We start from the raw sequence: 26,179 nt of genomic DNA, 5'->3' as shown, positions 1-26,179 counted from the left end.
CATTGCTCTCTCTCAATTCAATAACTTTGCTTTCACCATTTTTAAAGATTTCTTTTGCATCAAATAACTATGTCAAACACGAAAGTAACCTTTATCTTAAACGCTGCCCCCCCCCGGGATCGACGCAGAGCGCTCTGTGCGGTACTGGCTAGGATCTCTACCTAGGCAGTCTCGGCCACGAAGATATAACAATTACGAGCCTGTCTATTGCCGACGATCCGTAGGGTGGGCTTCATCTCCACTCTTCACGGGTCTGGTGGCGTAAGTCCCCTTAACTAGGGCATCGGTAGCCAAATAGCGCCTGGTCCATTGAGCGTCCAGACATCGCTGTCCTTGGTATTCCGTGTAAGGCCTGGAGGGAGGGGCTGCCCGCGTAGTACGGGGGATTAGCGTCATAAACGACCAGTTGAAGCTCCAGGCAATCAGCCCACCTCCATCGTGGTCTCTGATCGCTAGGACGGAGGTCTTAGTTGACCGGTGTAGCGATGTGTCTGTTTATCAGAGGGAGATCTTTTTGAAGCAGTTGTTCTTGGTGATGTAGGCACCGAGACTTCAGGTGGTGTGTTTGGCCATCTCCAAGATGGCTTTTTGGCTGGTTAGCCTGCCCCGTGCCTAATATAGGGGGATTAAGTTGGGTCAGCCCGCGTAATGTCATTTAACTGACGGGGCACGTATAAATATCTGTTGTTATCCTAAACTTACGCCCCGGGGGCCGTCGCAGAGAACTTTGTTAAGTACTGGTGAGGATCTGTACTTAAGCAGTCTCGGCCACGGGGGCATATAATCATTGAGCTGGGCGGTTCAGCAGGAGACTGCTCCCGGATTATTCTGGGTGCCCCACAGAGTGACGAGGCATAAGTCCTGATTGTAAGTCCCAACAACACTGGGCAGTCGGGCACTCCGTGTGGTACTGACAGGTAACATTTCTGACGAGCAGTCAAATCTCCAAGCGCGCATGTCCCACCTTCTGCGAAACCCGGGACAGCCCATTTGTTGGACAGCCCGTGGGCCCGGCACGTCCTAGAGCAGATGGGTCTAATGGCTCGGGAGTAGCGTCCCGGGTACGCTGGATAATGTCCCTCTACGACAGGTAGCCCGAGCGACTGGCAGGTAGCAAATCATAGAGAACGATCGGTGTCGTAAAAGCGATGCGTCCCTCTCTTTCCAGGGTGCCTGGTTCTACGGTGTAAGGGGACTATGGAAAGAGGAATGCCCATATATTGTAGTTATCCTAAACACAAAGATCAAGAAGTCTCGAGCATCAAGAAAACATCATGCTATAAACTGAGCTACAGCAATAATAATTGCGTTCTCTATTAATAGATGGCATTCCAGGAATATCAGCAACGAATTTACACGCCCCCTGTTACGAGCTTCATGGTTTTATATTTGTGAACGGTCAACTTCAACGGTCGTTGTTTACTATTTAGACTGCGTTTTTGTTTTGTTTTGTTTTTGTTTGTTTGTGTATATGTGCATAGCAACAGTAAGAAGGATTAGAAAAAATTATATCATTAAGTGATAAGGTATACGAAATAAAGGTTTTGGATTTTTTTCTTAAGCGAGAAAAATGTAGTGTTTATTTTAAATGCTATTTCTTCTGACGAATTAAATGGAGTCATTTAATTTAAAGGCGAGAACGACCGAAGGAAATAATATTCGGGAAGATTCGGCGCAACACCATCTATCGTCTAACGCTGATACGACAACTGCATTAGAGCTTTGTTTCTGATGCCATATCGTTTTCCCAAAAGAAATGAATTTTAATAGTTGAAGAGTATTTGAAACTACAGTTAGCAGTGCAAGATTTACTGCGCTTTTTGAAGTCAGTAAGTATAAGTATTGCCTCAAGCAAGGTGGTGTTACTAATCACACATCCAAGGAAACCATGCAGTATTTGAGCAATTTCCCGGCAACTGCATCACTTCAGAAGGATTATGGCCCCAGCATTCACCCGATTTGTCACACGCAGAATTTGTAAAGGAGGATGTAAGAAGTAAAGAAGCAATCTACGACACGTAATAAAAAACAAAACAGAAACAACAATAAGTATATTTGCCCAAGGGAATGAATGCCGTCGTTGAACATATTATAGGAAAGTAGCTGGTGTTCACGTTACACATGGGAAAAACTTTGAAAATCAATTACACTGCTGGCCACCGTAAATGCAACACCCTGAAGGAAGCATGCAAATAACATGAAATTTATAACACGCATTAGCGGAGGTGAGATATGCAAATGATTAGAATTTCAGCGCAGACGCTCGCCTGTGGCGCCACTTCAAAGCGCTATTTAAGGCTTGGAGTTTTTGACGATTTCAAGTTCGGCAATTGTGTTTTTCTTGTAGTATTTTTCAAAAAAAAAAAAAAACGATCAATTATGCCACGTAGTAAACAGCGATCATCGTTTGATCAAGCATCCGAGATCGACAGAGGAAGGATAGTGACCGACCGAGAGTGTGGATTATCTTTCAGGGAAATCGTGGTCGTGTTGGATGAAACCAAACAACTGTAATGCGGATATGTGACCGTTCGATACAGGAGGGTACGACGGACCGACGTGTTCGATCGCATCCACTTCAGTGCACCACTTCACGTGATGACAAGAACACTGTGCGCATGGAAGTGACGGATCGCTCAGTCACATCACGAACTATAGCACAACACATTATTCAGTCTGTAACGCATCATCCAGTGTCTGCGCGTACCATTCGACGTCGTTTACAGCAGAGTGTCCGCAAGATGTCCATTGCTTCGTCTACCCTTAACGCAGAACCACAGACGTCTCCGCCGCCAAAGGTGCAATGAAAGAAGGATGTGGACGGCAGAATGAAATGAAATTGTCTTTACTGACGTGTCACGCTTCTGTCTGCAACACCACGATGGTCAGATTCGAGTCTGGAGACACCGTGGAGAGAGGAGGCTAAACAGCTGCGTTATGCACCGCCACACTGGTCCTGCACCAGGTAGCACATTTCACAAGTGCACATCTGTGTAGCTACCGAGGGAGTGGCTTCTAATAGGATGGACCAATGGGAATCCAGTAATATTATTGTCATATCACATGACTTTTCGCGTGCTTTAAGATTCAAGTAAGATTGTTGAAAATGTAGTTTGCCACGCGATTTTCTGTACAAAAGCATCGTCGATTTCTTCTGAAAATTTTCGTTGCTAAGTTAGATCAGATATAAGCAATTGTGAAGATTTCACTACCTGGTTGAAAGAATTTGAAGTAAATACAAACACATGTTGGATACTCCGTAAAAGTATTCATGTGAAATATTATTTAATAAGTGGTAAATAAAATGAAGAAAAAATATGTAATAAACATTTGAGCCCAAATGCTATCTTTACATAAAAGTATGCATGTGCAAAAAATATTTACACCAATTATATATGTAAATAGAAATCAGCACTTTTTATTGCAGTCTATATGAAAAAGATGTTCTATAATAATAGCCAATGCAGAATTTTATTCAAAGTGAATTTCAATTCAAAGTATATTTTTCGATGTAAAGAGCGATAATATGCCATAAACATCAGTCCAAATATTAATGCGTGATAAAAAAAATCGCAAAATTGAAATATTAGCGATTAATTAAACTCATAAAAACGAAAGAACTACGAGATTTTCTACTATTACGCCATACATTTACAACTGCGAAACAAATGCAAATTAGAACGTAAACTTACGCTCACATGCCTGAAGATTTAGCGTCACAAGAGTGATAGAAGCTCATTGGTCTATTTTCGAAACCCCGCGACTACGCTGATGTGCACTTGTGAAATATGCCACTGGGTATTATGGTATGGGGCGGTATTGGATATTACCGGTACTTTATACGGCCAGCGATACATCTCCGAGATGTTGGAGCCAGTTGTCCTTACTTACCTTCAGGGCTTGCCCACAGCCATATTTCAACAGGATAATGCGCGACCACACGTGGCACGCATTGTCCAAGGGTTCTTCGTGAATCGCCAGATTGAATTGCTTACCTGGCTGGCTCGCTCTCCAGATCTTTCGCCGATAGAAAACATGTGGTCCATGGTTGTTGAACGATTGACCCAGATTACATCCCAAGCTGCGACACCAGATCAACTTTGGCAACGTGTGGAAGCTGCTTGATCTGCTGTACCCCAAGAACACATCCAAAGTCTCTTTGAATCAATGCCGAGGCGTGTGGCAGCGGTGATCTCCAACAATGGCGGCTACTTTAGCTACTGATTCTAGAAGAAACCACACTTCACAGAAGTCTATAAATTTAATCATTTGATACTTGATCAACATATTATCTACTAAATAAATTTTGTTGTGATATCTCTTGTCTTTCTTGGTGTTGCAATTTGGGTGGCAAGCAGTATATTTTTTGGAAACACTATTATATTTCTGGTGTTTATATTAATAAGAATTATGAATGCGTTTTTGTGGCGTGCGTCGCCTGTGATTTTGTTCTTATTTTTGTTATATTCTAAGCTTGAATAAGTTTATTTAAACCATTACTTTGAACAATATTCGACATGTAAATACTTCGATAAAAAATGTGTAATTAAATATTAATCATTTACAAATTAATATTTAATTAATTAATTACTTATTTAATGTCAATTATATATCAATGATTTTACAATAAATGTCAATGAGACATATCTCAAATTCAGTAAATACATATAAATATGAATAGATAAAATGTGCGTTAATTCCTTAAATGCCTAATACATAGATATATATATAGGCTAATCTTCCATAAGCGGGGTAAACTGGTGCCAAACTATTTTGGTTTTCAAAATTTGGCGGCAATGAGAGTACTAAGATGTGATTGTTAAACGTAAGCAGAATAGTAACTTTTAAGTTTTGCAGTAGTAAAACGCAGTTATGTAAACAAAGTAGTAAAATGAGATGATATTATATGAGTAAAACAAAGTCCATCACTTTTGCAAGTAAAAATATAGTCCTATCTATGTAATTCATGATAAAACAGTATAATGAATAATAAATTGTATAGTACTTTCCTCGGACTCCAAAATTGTCAACCAAGTAAATATACTAATTCAGAAGTCAAACAACAAAATTCAGCGTTATGTTTTCAAATTTTCACAGGACTAGTGATGGTTTTACCGAACCACCATTCTCAACTGCAAATGCGCAAATGAACGAGATAGGATATAATGATTAGATAAGATAAGAAAGCCTGGACAAGAATAAGCAAGTGGCGCCATCTGTTGGTGAAACCAGAACTAAAACATCATTTCTTTAAAGGCCGAAGGCAAATTTGGATTGGAATTAGGATCGTTAACTAGAACAGAAAGATTTTTATGAATGTGAAATGCCTCTAGAAAATCCAGTTCTCCAATGGAAGATGTTTTTTGAATAATTTTGGCAGCAGAAAAATTGAAAGTTTGGTTTTCGGACCAACAATGTTGGGCAACAAAAGACTTCTGTGTTTCCTTTTTTCTAACATATGCCTCATGTTCCTTGACGCGAAATTTTAAGGCTCTCTTAGTTTGGCCAGTGTAAACTAAACCACACTGGCAAGGAATCCTATAAATACCCCGGGAATTCATATCCGGAATGGGGTCCTCGGAATTTTATTGATGGGATAATGAACGACCCGAAAGTTAAATTTCTTCAAAATATGTTCAACTTTATAGCTAATTGATGGAAAGAAGGGAATGATAACAAAATTTTTATAATCTCCTAAAACAAGAGTGTGCCTTTTAGTGTGTTGAGATGAGAATTTTTTAACTGCTTGATTCATAATGTTGGGTGAAAAGCCCCTGTCAATAGCTATTGCTTTTAAATAATTTAGTTCTTCATCAAGAGATAGTTTGGAGGAGCAAACTTGAAGAACACGGAAAACATAGGAATAAAATGAAGATATTTTTTGTTTAGTCGGGTGACATGATTTAAAGTGTCGAAGGCAAACCGATGAAGGTTTACGGTAAATCGTAGTACTGAAGTTGGATGTGCTCGTGTCACCAGAATGTCGAGAAACGGAAGAGAATTGCAAGTCTCAAGTTCAAAAGTGAACTGAATAGCAGGATCAATAGAATTCATTGTTGAAAGAACTTTATTTAAATCATCTTTATTACTTTCAAACAGGGTAAAAGTATCGTCTACGTAGCGGAATCATACCGCGAAGTTTAAAGTTTCAAACAATTTTCCGTGCTCTTCAAGTTGACTTGACTTCAAGTTTCCATGCTCTTCAAGGAGAATTTAAATCATGAATGACTAAGTTTCAAACTTTGAAAAAGAAATTAAAAATTAAAAACAAGTAATTATCGCTATTAATCGGAAATTAATTGACTTTTCAAGGGGAATAAATCAACTCCCGTTAATGAACAATAATTGATAAATGCGAAGGTGTTTCGTCTCTTACTCGAGTAAGAATTATGATGCCAAACTGGCAAATTAAGTTAGGCAAAAATTGTAGTTCCGTGAAGTGATGGGATTTATAACCAAAGTGCGGAAATGCTTCATTCAGAATGCCAAAGAACTCATTCTGAATGAAGCATTTTCGCTAATACAAGATTCTTTATAAAATTAGAGTGAAAAGCAATTTATGTAGTAAAATTTACAAAATACTTCATTAAATGTCCCCAGACTCTTTCGCTTTTATGCATGTTGATTCAAGATTATTTCTATAAAAATAAACAGTAGTAATCTTAACTGGAATTATGAAATAATTTTGTAATCTATTTTAAAATTCATATATGACAAGAAGAAGTGAGAGAAGTTCATCTGAACAAAGGAAGGAGACAATAATTAAGATTTCTGTGTGAAACAAGTACTGCAGAAGAGATCAACCAAAATAGGACTCTAGCAAATAAATAAATTTAAATATCAGCCAAATTACATTCCAATCACTAGAGAAAAGTTGGTAAAGCTGTCAGCACCGGACAAAGAGATAGGTACTGAATAAATAGCCTTAATTTTAATTTCTTTAAAATTTATATATTACTATATATCCTTTCAAGTTTCTATAAAACTCATTTCTACTGAAGCAAAAACGAGCAAAGGTAACTTTAGAGCTAAATCTTGAACAACAAATTCTGTAACGAAGTTTGGGAGGTTCTTAGTGAAATACTAAATTACTGTGGAAGGCTTTGGAAATTAAGACTAATTCTACATAGTAAACAATATTTGAGGCCTATATGTTTCAACTCCAAGTATTCGAATTTTTCTTTTCCCAACGAAAACAGAAAATATCTTAAAAGGAAACTAAAGATTATCTGCTCTTGGATGGCCGGTTCGTATCTATTTATGTTCAAGTCAGTTTTGTTTATTATAATTTGGCAACACATCTCGTATCCTAAGAAAACTGCGCATGCGCAATATTGTCTGTTTGGATATGGTGAAGCGTATTGCAAATACTTAGGAAGCTTTGGAATACCAAAATTTCAAATTGAGGAGGCATAAAAAATGTCTATTTTTGAGGTTAGTAATTTTATTTTGTTGCTAAGTTTCAAAATAATGTTAGAAAGTGTTTTTATTTTAGATTTGGATTATGTTTTTGTAAATTTTCGTTTTATATGTATTGTATTTTGCAGAATTAATTTCTTTTTTGAAGTTTTGTTATAAATTCTTTACTTATTAATATTCAGTCTGTATTACTTAAAAATGGCATGTATATCGATTTATCATACTGAATACTTATGCGTATGCTACTAATTTTACATGTTTTTCCATCGAATTCGTGGTTGTACGTTCCATGGAATTCATGGTTGTGCGTCATTTATTTTCACATTAAATCTTATTAACCTCTTCACATTAAGTATATTAAAGTATTTTAAGACTATAAAATTCACATGCTTTCCTGAGCTAACTGATATGCGTGTTGAATTCTACTAAAATGGTAATATGATGAAGTGAATCAATGCAAATTTATATTGGAAGATATAAGAAGAAATTTATAAGAATTCTAAGAAATTTATAAGAAAAATTCGAACTTGCATATGTATCTTGTATAACTCAAAATGACTAGTTGAAATTTTGTATTTGCTGTTACAAATTGCTAATTGATGCTAAGAAGGGAACACAACGGTGCACAACTAGATATGCAACGTTTTTTTATTGTAATCGTTATTGTCAAACGTATATGTAATGGAAGCGGAATTTAAAAGTAATGTTGTCGAAATATTGATGGTTCAGAATGTTGATCCATAATGAAGAGCAACTTGGACAGCCGGGGCAGATTAAATATTCATCATTATTTTAAAAAACATATTGCGGCCACAAGCAACTTGGCACACTACTTGTGCCTGTTTTAAAAAATATATGTTTTTTATAGCTTTGCAGTAAGAAGAGAACATACCACCTTTGCCAAATTGTAAGCAATTACGTTGTATTAGATTGATATCTTAATTCAGGGTTAATTCAGAATGAATTCATTTCGCTTCTCAGTGTATCTGATTGGATAATTAATACTACTATAAAATTATTATTGTCTCTGAGTTTTAATTCCATTTACTTCACCAGTATTAGGTAAGAGGTTATATGCCATGGATGATTAGTCTTGAAATGATGCAGTGCAGGAAAAATGTTTAGAATAAAAAGGGAAATACCTAATTAAAACTAAGCATTAAGTGGCCATTGTTAATTTAAATTGTAATTTATATTTATATATTTTTTGACCTTCCACATATATGATGTAGTTTTTGCAGAAGATAAAACTAGTTACCTAATTGATCATGGTTAAAGTGGTAACAAATGTGACGCGCAGTGAAGCAGATGTCATGAACTCTTAAAAGAACCGTAACATCCGTGGATAAGTGCAATATATATTTATTACTTGATGATTTTGCTGTTCAAACACCATATTAAGTAGCATAGCATAATGGGGACGATCTGTTCCCCCAAAATTTTAAATATGCACTCGCATTTTTTTTTTTTAAACAGTAGAAAAGGAAGTTTAAGTGAGAGATGGGTCTGTTCAAGTAGCAGCAAGCAAGAAAAAGTTATGCATACTAACTGTGGTCATATTTATAAGCCACAAAATCTTTGTTTCATTCCTGAGCAGCAATTGGGCTAAAGATTTCGCAGTGCAGAGAAATTTCAAGAAAAGAAATTTTGTTTGTGTATTTTATACACACATATATGAGAACTTCAAAATTTATTTTAAAAACTAAAATTCTGCACTATGGCTGCTAATATTAAAAAAAATTTATATTAATAGAGAATATATGTATATGATTAGATTATTCCCTAGGAAATGTGAAGGAAATTTAGATGTAAAAGTATAAAAGGTAATAATGATATAAAAGGAAAATTTTGAGAATTAATATTGGTTAAATTATGATTTAATTTATGAAATACAAAGGTAAAACATATATACTAATGCAAATATTTGCATAATGTAATATTTTGCATATCAATTTTGAACCACTGTTGAACGTTTTCAATAGAAACTAAATTTTCAGATTCATCACTATCTGCAGAGGAATCTGAGAAATTCTCATCAGTTTTGCTATAACTATCTTCAATATACTTGAAATCAGAGTCAGAACTACTATCAGTGTCGGAAATGTCATCAGGAATAAAGGTTATATCACTCGCGAAACGCTTCCTGCCAGACATATTTGAGCTCTGAAAAGCGTGCACAAAATGCTACATTATGTATTCTTGTATATTTGGCAGAAATGTGGACAATTAGCGCTATCTGTTAGCCCACATCTAAATAAACAATTAAATATCACAGAAAAGCCGAAAAGAAACCTTGATCGGGGAAAGAGCGGCTTGCACAGTTAAATAGACAGCAAAAATTCATTCTCGCGGTAGTCGCGGGTTGCGCAAATTTTGCTACTTCTACGTTGCCCGTGGAAATTGCGGGATGCACAGCAAGAGGGTTAAATTCTAAATTAATAAAAATTTAAGAAATAGTATATTTAAACAATTAAAATCGTTGTCGATTCGAAAAAAAGATGCTGACTTTTCAAAAGGCATAGATGATTTTGTAGAGGGATACCAATTCCCTTTGGAAGTCAACAATGATTTTAGTTGTTTAAATATACTTTTCTTTAAATTTTTAATTGGTAAATGTTTACAATTGAGTGCCTCCTGTTTTTTGGCAATTCTTTTTTGACGCCAAGATGGCCGGTACGCAAAACCAAAATAAGAAGTCAACGAATTGCACAAACTCTGAGTCCATGTATACATTGATCTGTTTTCACTTAAAAAAAAAATCCTAGAATTGCACAAACTAGGCATTGCACATTCCCTTAAATTTGTCCATGTACACATCAATCTATTTTCATTTAAATAAAATCTGGAAGTTAAAACTATCAAGGTAACCAGAAGGGAGGTTTCATCGCCAAAATTTAAAAAAAAATTGTCTCTAATTGAAGGGGCACTCAGTTCTACAGTAGAGCCTTTTAATTTTTTATTAATTTAGCATTTAATAAATTACAAATTCCAGTTTTGGAGTTTCACAGTAGTAGTATGCCTTTACTATTTAAATTTTCTTCATGTTTCCTAGAAGCTAATCTAATATATATATGCAAGTTCAAAAGAAATAGAAATTGTGATTATCCTAGCTGGGGGAAAAGGTTTAGGGTAAATATAGCATGTCTTATAAGGTATTTCTCCTGCCTTCTTGGCATGCCTTCATTTTGTTTCAAACAGAATTGTCAAAGTGTCTGAAACACCAAACTGGGTCGATTAATCAATGCTGAATAACATATTTCGTTCCTCATGACAGTGTAAGACCTCAAACCGGTATCTATCTATGTGTATGCCCTTATCTATCTAACCATGCCCTTATCCAGCTTAAAAGTCCTTACCTGGCCTTTATTTTTGCAATTGTTTGTTATAGTCATATACTTTCAATATTTCAATCAGTCTCTGACAATTTATAATAAGCTTCTACTGTAGCTTTTTAAAAACATATGCTCAGAGTTAAGTCGAATATAAAAAAGAAAAACTTATTTCTTGGTTAAAGATACATGTACTTTAAATACAGAGTTAAAGCATGTTTATAATATTTTAGTGATTCTTCTAGTTTTTAGTCATCTTATTTTTGTATCTATTTATTTAATATTTTTATACAAACATAAACAGTTTCTTCTGAAAACAGTTTAGGAATATTTTTGTAAATTCTTTAGTAATATCTTTTGAAACTTAAAACTTATTTTGGAATTGCAGTAATATCGGTTAGCATTGTCAAATTAACCCTTTTCAAACAAAAAATAAAAATTCTGTCAATGGGAAGGAAGCAGTTATACTTTCCCCACTTCATTTAAACTCTCCTTCCAAGAAAGGCAGTCATTATTTCCAATCATTTAATTTAATGTTTGAGGTTTTTAATGCTTAAAAATTAATATACAATGCAAATGTTTATTGGACTGGAAAGCTATTTAAATGAGATTAATAGCATTGTGCTTATATTTTCTTTAAAATTTTAGTTATGTGTTATATATACAGTACAAAGTCTTTAATCTGGACTCGTCGGGACTTCGGCAATTCCGGATTATAGATCGTCAATTTAAATCTGGTAAGATGGCATGCAGAAATTATAAAATTAAAGATATGAAACCGTAATTTATGAAATAAAGAGCAATTATGATCTAAAGGGTATCAAAATTTGCAAAAATAAAAAACTTAATATTTATTTGTTTATTAAACATTTCTTCCAATGTAAGTTGTTTAAGTTGCTTCGTTTTTTGTGCTAATACTTTCTCTTTAATTCTATAAACAGACATAATTTCTTGTTCAGTTCCACTGTTCAAGTCCTGTAATTGCTGTGTCGAGAATATCGACTAACTTGTTAATCGAAATTTTTTCGTTTTCAATAACCTCTCTGTAACTTTCTTCACTATCGGAAGTGGTACATCGAAACATGCTTTCACTTTGTAGATCCTTTGGCAGCTGCAGAATCGGAAACTCTTTTTGACATAATCGAAAGTTCAAGCTTACTTGTTATAAAATTGCTCTAACAGTCTGCCAAAAATAATAAGCTGGATCCACTTAGAAGATTAAGGAACAACGCAATCTGCAACATTAACTGAAATAAATAATTAGATAATTTTAGCCTAGCTTATACCGTCCGTTATACATTAAACGCATATGCGTAAACGTATTATGTGCATGCATGAACGCATTATGCATTGACGCATGCGCAGAAAGTTTGTAGCTTTGAGGTCTGGATTATAGATCATTCTGGATTAAAGACTTTGTATTATATATATATATATATATATGTCATAACAAAAGGAAAAGACAGAGCACTGTTGATGCGTAGTTATCCTATGTTGAAGAGGAAGTATTCTGATTGCGTCGTAAGCTTAACTTCGTAAATAAAACTTGGCAGACAAGGCAATTCTAATTCCATTTATATTTCCAATTGACATTATGTGGCCACAGATCACTCGGCACCCTATTCGTGCCTGTTCAAGAACATTTATTTACATTATTGATATTTTTGCAATAGGAAGCAGCGTAGTGAAATTGCATTCAAGCATACCACAAACAGAAGCTGAGGTGTGTAGTTTATGAAAGATGGAAGCACATGAAGAGAAAAGTTTTGGTTTAGAATGGTAGTTTCAGTTCCTAATTATTACGTCATGAGAGCTGTGCAGGCCATAGAATGAGAGAGGGAGAATTAATGTTTTACCATTAGTTTAAATTATAATTTTGATTCACATATTTTTTATCTTACATATTTCCCTCCTTCAAAGAGAAAAAGGCATGGCGACAGATATTTATAAAAATGCGTAGATGAAAACAGTGGAACTCTTAACAGCTTACAATACTGCATAGATGACAGAGAAGACCGTAGTGGCAGACTGTAAAGCATGATGATGCAATTTAGCACAACGTATCTTGAAAAATCACAATCTTTATTTTTTCCATGCATATCAAATCATCCTTTTTAAGATAAGATGTTTCCTAATTATATTTGAATACATAAATTGCATTAGAGCACCATCTTAAGTAAATAAGCAGCAGCAGCTTGGTTTAAAAGTGTCTTGCCAGCAGGAGAGCTGTGTGGAAAAAGGGGAAGAGTTACAGTACTTTTAGACGAAGAAGGTGGTTGGGAGTGAAAAAGTTTCAGTTCAGAGTTTTGGTTTACAATTAATTTGACTGGACAAGAGGTATCTGCATTAAAACGTTACATAAGATGGAAAAATCTGGAACCTGTGAGATGAGATGAATTTAGGGGCAGGTCACCAAATTTAGAATGTTAATTTTGAGGTCACCAATTATTTGTTTGAAACAGCTATTATATTTTGTTATATTTTACATATATATAAATATAATTGCAAAACAGTTGAGAAAACAAAAACAAAAAAATATAATCATGTCTAGAATTTTCATGCATTAAGCTGCTGAAAAATTATCAGTGAAGACATAAAGTAAGAAATTTAGAACCAATTTTTCACAAAGACCAGAAATTGAAATTCATTATTATATATATATGTTAATAACATAGTATGTATGTTTTCAGCTTCTTAGTTTTGTTATATGGAATTAAATCAGTTGTCATTAATTTTGTAACAATAGGCTGTTTGCACTTTGGCAATTATCTTTGCTTACATTTTTTTTTTTTTTTTTGTTTTTGTTTGTTTTTTTTGTTTTATAGGATCATACTCATTTGGGCTTTATAAATGATAGGATAAAAAAAGCTGAAAAAAGATTGGAGCAAAATCCATATGATGTTGAAGCATGGAGTATTATTGTAAGGGATGCTCAGGTAAATGAAATAGCATAATTTTAGAGTTTAAGATGTTTTATACTGCTGAAAAAAAAAAAAAAAAAAAAAAAAAAAAAAAACTGCTAGAATCAAAGACATATAAAATAATCATAATCTTCTCATCAAAGTGAATATACAAATATAATATTTGTGTTTAGAGTGAAAAGTCAAATATAAAATTCTAAGTTATTTATATTAAAGTTGGAAATTTATAAGAACAAATATTATAGGGTACTGTTCTGTTATCGAGACCAGATTGAGAAATGTATGAATGTATGCGTGTGTATATGTATGTATGTGTAAATGAATACATATACATACATTTGTGCTTACATATATATATGCATACATGAATACATCCATCTATCCATACAAACATACATACATTTCTGGATTTGGTCATGAAAACAAAACTGAAATAATTATAGCAGGCTTTCTTAAACTGTAGGTTGCCAAAAATTTTATCTGTTTTGATATTTCTTTAACTTATTATAATAACTTTACAATTACCAAATATTTTTACACAATGTGTCAGAAAATAGATAAAGATGGGGCAATACAGGCAAAGAAAAAAGCGAAAACGTTTTGATGCATTCTTTTTATAATATAAACGTTCATTTTACTTGCTTTGCACGTGACACTGTCATTTCGTTTGTTACTTATTTAAAATTTTTGCATTGTTCTGTATCTTAAAATTAGAAATTAAAGTTAATAACCTAAATCTGCAATAGTATATTACAGTACAAATGGGAAAATGGACAGTTTCACTCATGCGTGTGTCGGATGTGCGCAATACTTATGGGGTTCCACAAAATATTTATCAAAACAAAATCTCGGTGATAAAAAGGGGTCACAACTGAAAAACGTTTAAGAAACCCTGCATAATAGGAAATATGGACGAATGAAAGAAGGACATTTCTTTGTTTGCAAAATTGCTATTTCTCATAGTACAAAAGTTCATGGCTTCGCAAGAAAAAGATAAAAGATTGTTCTCGGTTTCAGTGCTGCTTATTGAAATATTTGAATTATAACTGAATCCAAGCACAGTGGTGTGAAAATATGACAGTGACTGCATGACGGGTTCTTAATCTTTGAGTTACCATAATTAATGTGCTTGTTTTCTTCGTAAATTATTGCTGGCTTTAAATCACTACATTACTAGAGTTCATTAATGAACTCTTGGAATGTATTTTATAACTGTTATACATGAAATTGACTTTTACATTGTCAGCTTATTGAATATGCATTCATAAAAGTACTGGCAAAGCAAATTTTAATCTTTTACCATTCAGATGATATATAGGATATCTTGGAACATGTGCAGCAACATTGCGTGATATATTTGGATAGCTAGATGAAGTAAAATATCATTAGTACGATTTCTGTAAATTTTTTTATTTAAAACATACGTGACTTTAATATCCTAGGACTTCATGGTGCTTTTGAGTTAACATTTTTGATAAAATGTAGAAATAATAAAGTACACTGGGTGGCCAGTGTAGATGCTAAGAAAATAGAAAACTTATAAAAGCAGGAAAACTTAATGTCTTAGAATTAAAGAATTTTTTAAAGTAACTCAATGTTTTAAGTTTTCAAATTATGGGCACTTTCAAACGAAATGCCTAGAAGCGTAAATATGTGCTAAATGTGGTGAAGTTGACATAAACATTGGGAGTGTAAAGCTACTCCAAAATGTATTAATTGCAAAGAGGCAGATGGAAAGTATAAATTGAAGCTTAGTTGCTGCAAGTCAGTTATACAGGGTGATTCTAAATTACTTTTACAAATTAAGAGGAGTGATGGTATTCATCCAGATGAGCAATAATTACCATAGAACATAGGGTCGCATTCCACTCTGAGAGGCAGAAAAGAATGTTAGAATTCCAATCTGAACTTCCAACAGTGTTGGAAGAGCAAATGAACGAGACCAAGTGTTGTGCAATCATTTGAGTGACAAACTCACAGAGAGTTAAAACGGATAAAACCGAAAACCTGCCGTTTGAGTGTGAATTCGAGTGCAGACTTTGATGGGAAACACTCATATGCACATCATTGGTTGGCAAGGTCTCAACCTCGCAAATGATTGCAACTAATTAATTATGTAATCAAGAGCTGAATATTGTCAGTTAACTCCAACGTCCACTGCATGCCGAGATTAGCATGAAAAGCTCATGCTGCGTTTTGCCTTTCAGAACTTCGTGTTCCATAGAAGGTAGCTTCAAGTAGAATGAGCGCAGCAGAATAAGTCCAGGAAGACAGGATAGAAGATGGCTAAGAGAAAAACAATTGCTGCCTTGATATCACCTTGATCTTACCTGTGGAAAAATAGAGTGTTTCATTCACGCAATGGAGTCGCACAGTATCAGCGGAATAAGAATACGGATGTTAAATGAGTATTATTGTACTCATGCAACATTTTCTTTGAGTGGAGCTCTGGATTACTTTTTAGTTGTACAACATTTTATAAACCTACAAATCACCATACTTATAACTAATTTAATATTAAAATTTACATTTTATTTCTTTTACAAATACAGATTATTTTCAGTTGAAAGATTCAAGCATGTAAAGCTTCACTACAGTCATGCTGTAAAGCAACATTATATACTTTTATAATCAGTCTGACCATGGCATTCTTTCTAATGAAATCTTCTGTTATCCTATGCTAAAATGTCTACCACCTCCATGCAGTGGCTTTTGAATGCTGAATTAACTAGCTTGCTGATCTTACCTGTTGCTGATCTAATTCTGGCTAATTCTACACTCTTAATAGGAGTTTTCAAAAGGAATTATGCAATCTTGCGTGTAAAAGATACTTTTTATTTTCAGTAGTAGAAAGTCATGATATCTTCCATCCATTTGTCAAGGATACATCAATGTAATTAGTAAATATTGGCCATCACCATTTTTTTGCTACGAACTTTTATTCTGTAATTGGCTACTAAATTGTCACATAAATCAACTAATTTTGGCATTGTATTGTTCAATAAAATGAGGCTAATATACGAAAACGTTTGTCTTTGCGTTCTTGAATAACGGGAAACATTTTTTACAAGCTGAATTTTTCTGAATGTTGAACCAACAGTTACAACCAAATTGTCGTTCCTTTGGATAAAAATTAGTGTGTTTTCTCTCTTCATATTGGAAATCATAATAACACCTTTCTTACAGATACATTTCGCTGTTTCTGTTGAGCACATTTGTATGTGGTTTTTTTTAAAAAAAATTTCTATAACACTATAAAACTTTTATTTTTTAGGTGACAGAGAAGATGAATTTTTCAGATGATAGAGAATATGTAAATCATATCTAATATTCCTTTTTTTATCCATTTCAAGTTTTCAATATGACCCCCACCAGTATCATTTCATAAATCAGTTTCATTCCAGTCATTATCATGTTTCTTCATAAAAAAAAAAAAAAAAAATCTTTGAAGAGCTTCTTCTAATGTAAGGTACTTTGTTCTAAGCATTTTTAAAGCATGGAATGAATATCAACCAGAGCATCCAAAAGCATGAGTGAAAGAGGGGAATAATTATTTCCCTGCTGACATTGCACCAGCCTAACACCTTTTTTCCCTTCCATCCCTAGACAAACAGCTGATTGAACGAATGTTCTTACATTATATAGAAAAAAGAAAAATGTGATGAGGTGTACTCGCTCTTCTTATCACAATCAAACTACAAATGATTGTCATTAAGATTGCTAACCATTTGAAAATGATTTGTATTGGTAATTTATCAATAGTCTTGCTGCCATTTATAAAATGGGTGTAATATAATATGCCCTTTTCATTATATGTATTAAAGATTATATATATATGTAATTTCTTCTTTCATGATATGTATTAAAGACTTATATTTTGATATGCTTGTGTACTTTTGTCATAGTTATTGACAAGTACATACAAAGTCTCTTATGTTACTTATATATCTCTTGTACAGAGTGGTTTACTGAAATTATTCCAGTAGCATTTTGTTTCTTTTAATATTTCATTCATGTCCTGATCTTGTCATACTTTGTCTGGGATTATTTTTATGTTATAAAGAATGATACATCTGTACGCAATTAGAAGTTTTCTATTCTTTTTGAAAATCTTAAGGTGACAAAAATTTTTATGTATATTTTAATTTTTTTTAAAAGAATATCCTTGTTTACATACATAGCATGTTAAAAATGATTCAGTAAAAATATTTTAGTATTTTTTTATTCATTTATGTTTAGCAAGATTAAATATTCAGTTTTAATGAATTTCAGCATTAAGTAGTAAAGTAGTCCATGTTAACTTGCTTTTCTGTTAATTTATTAATGTGTTGTTCTGTTCATATTTGCTTTTGTAAAAATTTGTTTGTATTTGATGTTTATAAAACTTTTATTTTAACTTTATTTAAACTTTTAATTTAAGAGTATTCATTAAATGCATTTAATTTTAGAACAAGAAAATTGATGAAGCTCGGCCATATTATGAGAAGCTAGTTGTACAGTTTCCAAGTGCTGGAAGATATTGGAAGTTATACATCGAACATGAGGTTTTTAATCTTATTCTTTTCATGATATATTGCTTAGAATTTTTTTCTCTTTATTATTTCAAACAACATGATGTACTTCAGAAAAAAGAAAAAAGTGCATCTGAATTAATAGGGTGTTTTAGAATTCAGTTATACGTAGGTGCTGCCAATACCTGATTTTGGTGTGATGAAAATAAAACATTTCTTATATAGAGGGGTTTAAAATGAAGATGTCTCATTTTTTTGAGTCATGTCTCTTTTTTACCTTTTTGAATGTGTGCTGAGTGAAAATGTGATGCTGAATGAAATCAATTCTTCTGTCCTTTTCTCTTTTCACTTAAGGGAACAATGATAGGTGAAATTAAGTGTCTAACAAACAGTTTACCATAACACTTGTTTTGAAGAAAATTTAATATTTTTCTAAGTCAAGTTAGACAGTTTTTAGAATGTTTATTTTAATTTTCTTATAAAATTTATTTTCACGCATATTAAAAAATCAGTTATTTGACATAAGTAGGTAATTTTTATGGTGCTTATTTGCAGTCAATGACAAATCTCTATGATTATTCTCATTTCCCTACGCATCATTTAATAACGTAATTCATCGGTGAAAAATTAAAATTCTGAGCAGTTCTCAGTATGTCATTAAAATAATATATCATTTCAATAATTGTAATATCTGCAAATATTATCAGTGTAGTTCACTAACACTGCACAGTAGTTGTAATAAAAGTCTTTAGAAATATGAAACAAAAGAATCAAGTCCCTTTCATTCTTAATGTGAAAACAGTCTGTAAATGAAAAATCCCATTACACATAGCTGAGGTTGCACATCTCTTTTTTAACAGCATTATTCATCTGCATCATATGCTATGCGTTCATTAATTTTCTAATTTTTTTTTTAAACTTGTGTGTAATATCGTTAAGAACATGATCTGTTTTATGCGAACTTAAAATAAAAATTGATCAAGTGCTTCGTCTTTCCCCCCCCTTCTCTCTTTCATTTTTTCTCATCTCCTCTCTCTCTGGAAAATAAATTTGCATCAAAATTGAAACATTTAAAAAATTGTGTGAGATACAAAATATCCTTTCTTCTTTTCTATGTTAAAAGTTGTTTAACAAAAGGAATTAAACAATAATCTATAAAAATATTCATGTATAAAGCCATACGTACTCATTCTCAGTAACATAATTATGGTTACTTCATTTACTTTTTTTTTTTTTTTTTTTTTTTTTTTTTTTTTTTTTTTTGGCTTTTTCATTTTCTGTTTACCTACCAGTTAAACTTTGCATGCATACTTCATAATGGATTGTATAAAAACTATTTATGTAATTTTATACGCATTTTAACAGCAAGAAAGTAATTTGCAACTAGTTACTCAAAGGATTGCCTGAGTAAATTATATTTACCACATTACACTCTGATTAGTATACGCACAGCTTAAAATGAGTAGATCTCTGAGTTTGAACTTCATTAATTTTAACTAAATTTTTCCTTGCAGTATATTGTTAAATAATTGTTAGCTTTTTTCAGTAAACTGAGTTGCCTGCCTTTAACCCCTTAACTGGTTTCTTTGCACGGTATAATGAGCTACTCAAAGTTGGCTCCAATTTATTTGCCCTTTTAGTGTATGGGAATCAATATTTTCTCATTTTCCTTTTTAAATTTGTTCGTATTTTTAATGCTTGCAAAGCTATATAATCTGAATAGTTGGTGCGACTTATCCACATCATTCAAAAGGTTCCATTTAATTTATTTACTGTGAGACTGGAAATTCTGCTTTCGAAAACATTTGCTCTATTATATCCAAACCGTCTTGATTAATATTGGTAAATATGGAATTGAAAATAATTTATTTCCTAGATGATGAAATAAATTCTAATACAAATTCAGAAGTATATTTCAGTGATTTGCAGTCTTCAGCTGACTCGTGTGCAGTTAGCTCAGCATTGATGAAGAATTGAGTTCTAGGTATTTTTCTGAGACTGGTTTAAAATCCAACTGTTCTATCTCCTAAGTTTAATTTTACTGGTATTCCATCTGTACACATCCAAGCTGTAAGGATACTTTGAAAGTTTTACAGTTTTTTTTAAATATTCCTTGGTTCTTTCTTTTCCTAAGGATAAAATTGTGGAGACACAAATATGTGTGCTAACAGTGCATCATATCAAATGTGACTTCTCAAAAAGTTTTGAAAGAAATGGATATATTTTTTACACTGTGTAATAAGGAACCTGGAATTATCATTACTGAAGATCATTACTTATATTGATCATTACTTACATACATTCCACTTATGCACCTTTTTTCTTCAAAAGTTATGTTTTATTGTTGATTTCTTCTTTTGTTGTGCTGCCTACATTTTTTCTGATAACTCAGTTTTTGATACATAAAATCATAAATGGCCCAATTCAGTAAAGTTATGGCCAGTTATCAGATTTTTAAATGAAAAAGTTTATAAGCGAGATGTAAAAGTAGATGAGAGCCTTGTGCTATTCAAGGGTTGACTAGGATGAAAGCAATTTTTTCCACTATAAAGAGCTAGATTTGGAATAAAATGTTTTATTCTGTGTGAATCAATTTCCGGCTATGTGTAGTCTATAAAAGTATATGCAGGAAAAGATACGATTTTGAAACATAAGTATTCTGATCTCTGCATTTCATCACAAGTTGTCCTGACAGTGATGGATCTGCTACTTCATAAGAGATACTTCTTTACCAGAATTAACAAAATAATTTGTGTGAAACTTACACATACAGTATGCTAAGGTTGAAGTGAAAAGAAGTCTTGAGGGAAATACAGCAAAGATAACTGAAAGAAAGGGAAATCATAGAGAAAAAACGTTGCTTTCATGAAATGGATGCATTAAAAAAAAAATGCTTCATTGCTGTCTACAATTCATAATACTGAATTGGAAGAAATTTAAGTCCATCTGAAACTCTAGAAAAACCAAAAAATTGTAATGAATTGCACCAACACTATAGTAGGAGTAGAACACATGAATGAATATTTGAAAAATTTTGAAATAATCAAAAAAGGAGGGAATATATTATAGAAAGATTTTTTTTCACACAATTTTGATATCACTGTGTAAAATTCAAATGTCAACTTTAAGGAAAGAAAGAACACACAGTTAGAGCCAGTCTTGATTTTGTTGATTATGTTATTGAGAAATATCATTCTGGAATAAATTTCAGACATGGATGACCAGATACTGAGCCTAATCCACTAAGACTGACAAAGAGACACTTTATAGAAATTATTGCCCTCACAGTAGAAATAAACATGGAAGATGTATGCAGTTGACTGTTCCGAAAAAAATTAGAATGCGAAAGGAAACTATATTTTTCTACTGATTGCAACATAGGACTTGCACCATGCTTCATTGTACCATTCTCACACACACCATAAAAGGGAGAAGAAGAAGAGAGTAGCATTGGAAAGTATGTACTTGTAGTTACAAGTAAGTTTGCTTTTGAAGAATTCTGTTAATTTGTCTTCATTGTATTGTTCTTTTTTTAGAAATTTAATAAATTTCTCTTCATTGTGTGTATAGAGTTTGATTGCAAAAAGTAAACATTTATGAGCTGTTTTTTTTTTAACACTGTAAAAAAGCATATGGTTTAAAAACACTAATTAGGAAATTTAAAAACAAAATTCTGTCATTTTCATATTCTATAGACTGTGATGTTTAATTATGTGCCCTTAAAAAAAGTATACATTTTGGGGAAACATTTCAGGTTAAAAAAATTGACTAGTTAAGGGGTTAACTGCATTAGTCAAAATATTGGTAAGTCAGGTATGTTTAGAATGATATTAAAATTAATTCTTTTCATTCTTTCTTAAGTGTAATATGATCCTTAAATCAAAGACATCACAACTTGAACATTTTAAATTAAAATACCACTAAGTATGTTATTGAAAGAAAAAAAGTAATACTGCCAAATAAAATCAAAGAAAACTTATCATTATCATAACACAAGATTTCATCTAATTGTGCATTGAAAACATGACTTCATACAACAAACAATGCTTTTTTGATATAACTAAAGGATTAAAAATTTGAATTTTCTTTAACTTTGTTTAGTATTTTTATGCATTATGAATCAAAATAAGTATTGTAGTATATGGACAGTAATTTCAATCTTGCATTTAAATAGAATCTTAATTGTATTTACATACATGCTCTTAATATATGCATATAGAATTCAAATGTAATGGGCAAAACCCTCTGTCCAGTTTTGACTTAGAAAATGCATTAACAGTGCCCATGAAATAAGACTTCTTAATCCTAATTTATTATTAAAATATTAAAGGAAAAATAGTAACATATGTTCAGAAAAAAAGCTATTGGACTTTATCATTTTTTAGTTATATATTAAAAATTACAAGATAGATTTTTAAATGAATAGTTACCATCATTATATTTCTTACATTGCTAGTACCTTAAACTTAGCATGTTTGCAGTTTATGCATTTTTCCTCTTCAGCTGAAATACATGTTTATCAATTATATGCTGACATTGAGGCTTCTTTGTTAAAATTATATTATGAAGATGCAGATTAACATGTGCAATAATTTTATAGTACTTTCAAGTTACGTGAGGGATTTATTTAAAAAAATGTTGCTTTTTAAAAAATTTGAAAACAATTTTTAATAAGTTGTTTTCATGTAATGCATTCCTTTTTTTTTTAACCAAAATTGCCAATTTACTGTAATTTTTTTTACTAATTTTAAACCTTTTTATTTATTTATCTATTTATTGAAGAGTGTACAAAACTTAGTTTTTTCATGTAATATCTTTCTTTCTTCCTTCTAATGCAGAATACACTGTTTCCATTTTAATGCTATAAAATTTAGAAGAAATAATTCAAAGTGCGATATAAATTATTGCCTTATAATGTGGGAATATTCATACTTTTGAGTAGTCTCGTAATCCTTAAGAAATGATTTTTCTGACTGATATGCAATTAAGCGTGCATTAAAAAGTTATCAGAATTGAGAGATTTAAAAATGTAGTAAAGTGTCATTTTAGCCAGCAGTCATGTGGTTTTGAATAAATTTCCTCAGTTTTTTTCACTGGAGTTAAAGCTAATTATTGCAGATTTAATTTGCATCTCATACATAGCATGATTATATTGGTTTGGAATATCATAACATGCAATTCTGTATGAAGCTGTTTTATTAACCATTTCACAGAATAGTAAGAAAACAGGAGGCTACACAGGAGCTCAGTTACTCAGTGATTACATTAACAGTTAAGTTAAAAGATTAATTTCTGAAAAACTCTGTTTCCCTAAAAATAAGACCCGGTTTTATATTAATTTTTTCTGTAAAGATATGCTAGGGCTTATTTTAATGGGATATCTTATTTTGCAATAATTAATTTTTTTTCAGGTTCTAGAAATGCATTTATTCATGTTCAAGAAACATTCAGAGGTGAATACAGTCAAAAGTCGTTAATTTGGACACCCATAATCCGGAATAATCTATAATCCGGACCTCAAAGCTAAAATCTTTCTGCGCATATCTTTCAGCTAAATCTTTCTGCGTTGATGCATGCTCATAGGCGTTTTACGCGTGCGCGCAAGACATTTACGACTGCGCATATGCATCTGCACAAGTGCAGAATACGTTTTTGCGTGCGCGTTTAATGTATAACGGACGGTATAAGCTAAAATTATCTAATTATCTATTTCAGTTAATGTTGATGATTGCGTTGTTTCTTAATCTTTTAATTGGATCCGGCTTATTATTTTTTGCAGACTGTAAGAGCAATTTTATAAAAGTAAGCTTGAACTTTCGATTATGTCAAATAGAATTTCCGATGCTGGAGCTCCCAAAGGATCTAGAAAACGAAAGTATGTTTCGATGTCCATCAAACAAAAAACGAATTGCTACAAAAAAATGGATAAAGGTATATCCTTTGTTTATCTAACCGTTTCGAAATCTGTTTATCAATTTCACGCTGCTTTGCGCGGGGGGGGGGACGTCGCGGTGCGCAATGAACTGGAAGTTGATCTGTCAGCACTATCGTTATCTTCAGGGCAGATGTTTTTATTTTATTCCGCTTATAATTCCTTACTAAATGTAGTATTTAATCTCGATGTACTCCGTCTTTGATATGATTTAAATCAAATTCCTCCTCATTATAAATATCACGAATACAAATCAAATAGTTTTCTGGTTGCAACTTTCTAATTTCGGCTACGTAAAGTACGCATGCGCACGTTGAAAGAAATGTTTAATAAAGTAAACAAATAAATATTAAGCTTCTTTTTTTGTAAATTTTGATACCCTTTAGATCATAATTGCTCATTATTTTCTAAATTACGGTTTCATATTTTCAACTTTATAATTTCTGCATGCCATCTTACAAGATTTAAACTGATGATCTATAATCTGGAAAAATTGATAATCCGGAATCGCCGAAGTCCTGACGAGTCCGGATTAAAGACTTTTGACTGTATTATTTATTCTAATATGGCAATATCATCTCCAGGAACATTGTGATAAAGCTTCAGATCATGTATTCCAGCTTAAATTAGATTGAAATCATGCATTCTGGCTTGAATTTTATATGACTTCATTTCCTCTGAGACCAATAATTCTAGCCTCTCATGTTGAGTAATGAAACTCATCTTGTCCATGTAGCCTACTCATAGGGAATGGCTGCACAGCTGTCTGTTATTTTATCCCATGCATTCTTCACCCAAGTAATGAACAATCCATTTGTAGCTTAAGCTTCACAAAATTTCCTCTTTGATTTCTCTCCATTCTCTTTTCAGAAAATTTATTCATTTCTGCATGCAGATGGTCTTTAAATGACTTGTTTATTGCAATATCAAGAATTTGGAGATATGCAATCATTCTAGCAGGAGTCTTATTTGATAATTCTTTTTTGTGCTAGGAAGTTCTTCATGGTTTTAGCATGGTGAGTGTCGGCAGAATCCTATACTAGCATACCTCTTTGGCCACATCGTAGAATATTTGGTAGAAATAATTCGGCCCACTTTCTTTTTGCTGCTTTTGCGCATCAAACTTTTCCAGTCTTGACAAAGATACCTGAAACATGTTCAATTTCCTCTTTATTGTCCTTCGAGATGATTAGAGGGGGGATTTCTTTCCATAGATTTGAATTACCAAAATGCATGTATTGTGTGCTGTTTCGTATGTATATCCCAGAAGCACTACTCTGCTAAATGATAGTTTGAGACCGTGGATCCATAAACACTTTTTATGAGAATTCAACCAATATTTAATCATTTAATTTTGTTATTTATTGATGGTGCATCACCATGTTTATTCACAGAATTGTATGCATATTAATTATTGGTTTCATTGTATTTAAAAACACTTTGATAAATAAAAAAATTTCTTCCCTATTCAAGAATTTCTCAGTATAAAAGTGTAAGAAAATTACAAAATGAAATTAGCCATTGAACATATAATTAAATATTAATGCATTTTACATCAGAATTATGTTATAAATTGTACAGTTCTAAATCTTGCATTATAATGTAAATTTAAGTCCCTTAAGAGTTCTTTTCAAATGGTATAGTTATGCAGCATGAAAACTTCCTGAAAACTCCCAGTTTTTGAGTGAGGACTTTCCTGTGTTTCATATTCTAGGTTGGAACTAAGTATTACTGAGTAACTGAACAAACTCTTATTAAATAAAATAATATTATTCCAGATATATATATATATATATATGTGTATTACATTAGGAGTATTGCAGATGGAGGCAGTGTATTTGTGTGTAAGCATGAGTGAATGAATGAATGATTGTATTGCCAACACTGTTTTTCCCTCCTATTACTTAACTCTTATAAAATGTCTAATTATAAAATTGTATATAATGTGACTAAGGCAGCACCTGTTTTGGTTTTATCATGTATTACTTTTGATGTAATAAAAAAAACTTTGTTATAATTGGAATTTATTTTCACACGTCAAGTGTATTTTCAGTGTTTATGCAGTGT

General features: G+C 32.4%; 1 protein-coding gene across 1 annotated transcript in view; it reads left to right on the top strand.

Moving 5' to 3' along the window:
- The first annotated feature begins 7,282 nt into the window (after positions 1-7,282).
- The window catches only part of su(f) (cleavage stimulation factor subunit su(f)), a 139,770-nt gene continuing 120,873 nt past the window's right edge, over positions 7,283-26,179 (top strand). The window contains exons 1-3 of the mRNA XM_085812206.1: positions 7,283-7,434; positions 13,574-13,684; positions 18,118-18,213. Coding sequence (XP_085668332.1) covers positions 7,420-7,434; positions 13,574-13,684; positions 18,118-18,213 — 222 coding nt within the window. The 5' untranslated portion in view covers positions 7,283-7,419. The remainder of the gene's footprint in view (positions 7,435-13,573; positions 13,685-18,117; positions 18,214-26,179) is intronic.

This window comes from Stegodyphus dumicola, chromosome 2 (assembly GCF_044657685.1).
Source record: "Stegodyphus dumicola isolate Sdum_Otavi_A_Nest chromosome 2, ASM4465768v1".
Classification (NCBI taxonomy): domain Eukaryota; kingdom Metazoa; phylum Arthropoda; class Arachnida; order Araneae; family Eresidae; genus Stegodyphus; species Stegodyphus dumicola.
Note: the sequence above shows the minus strand (reverse complement) of the source record. Positions and strands in the feature narration are given on the sequence as shown.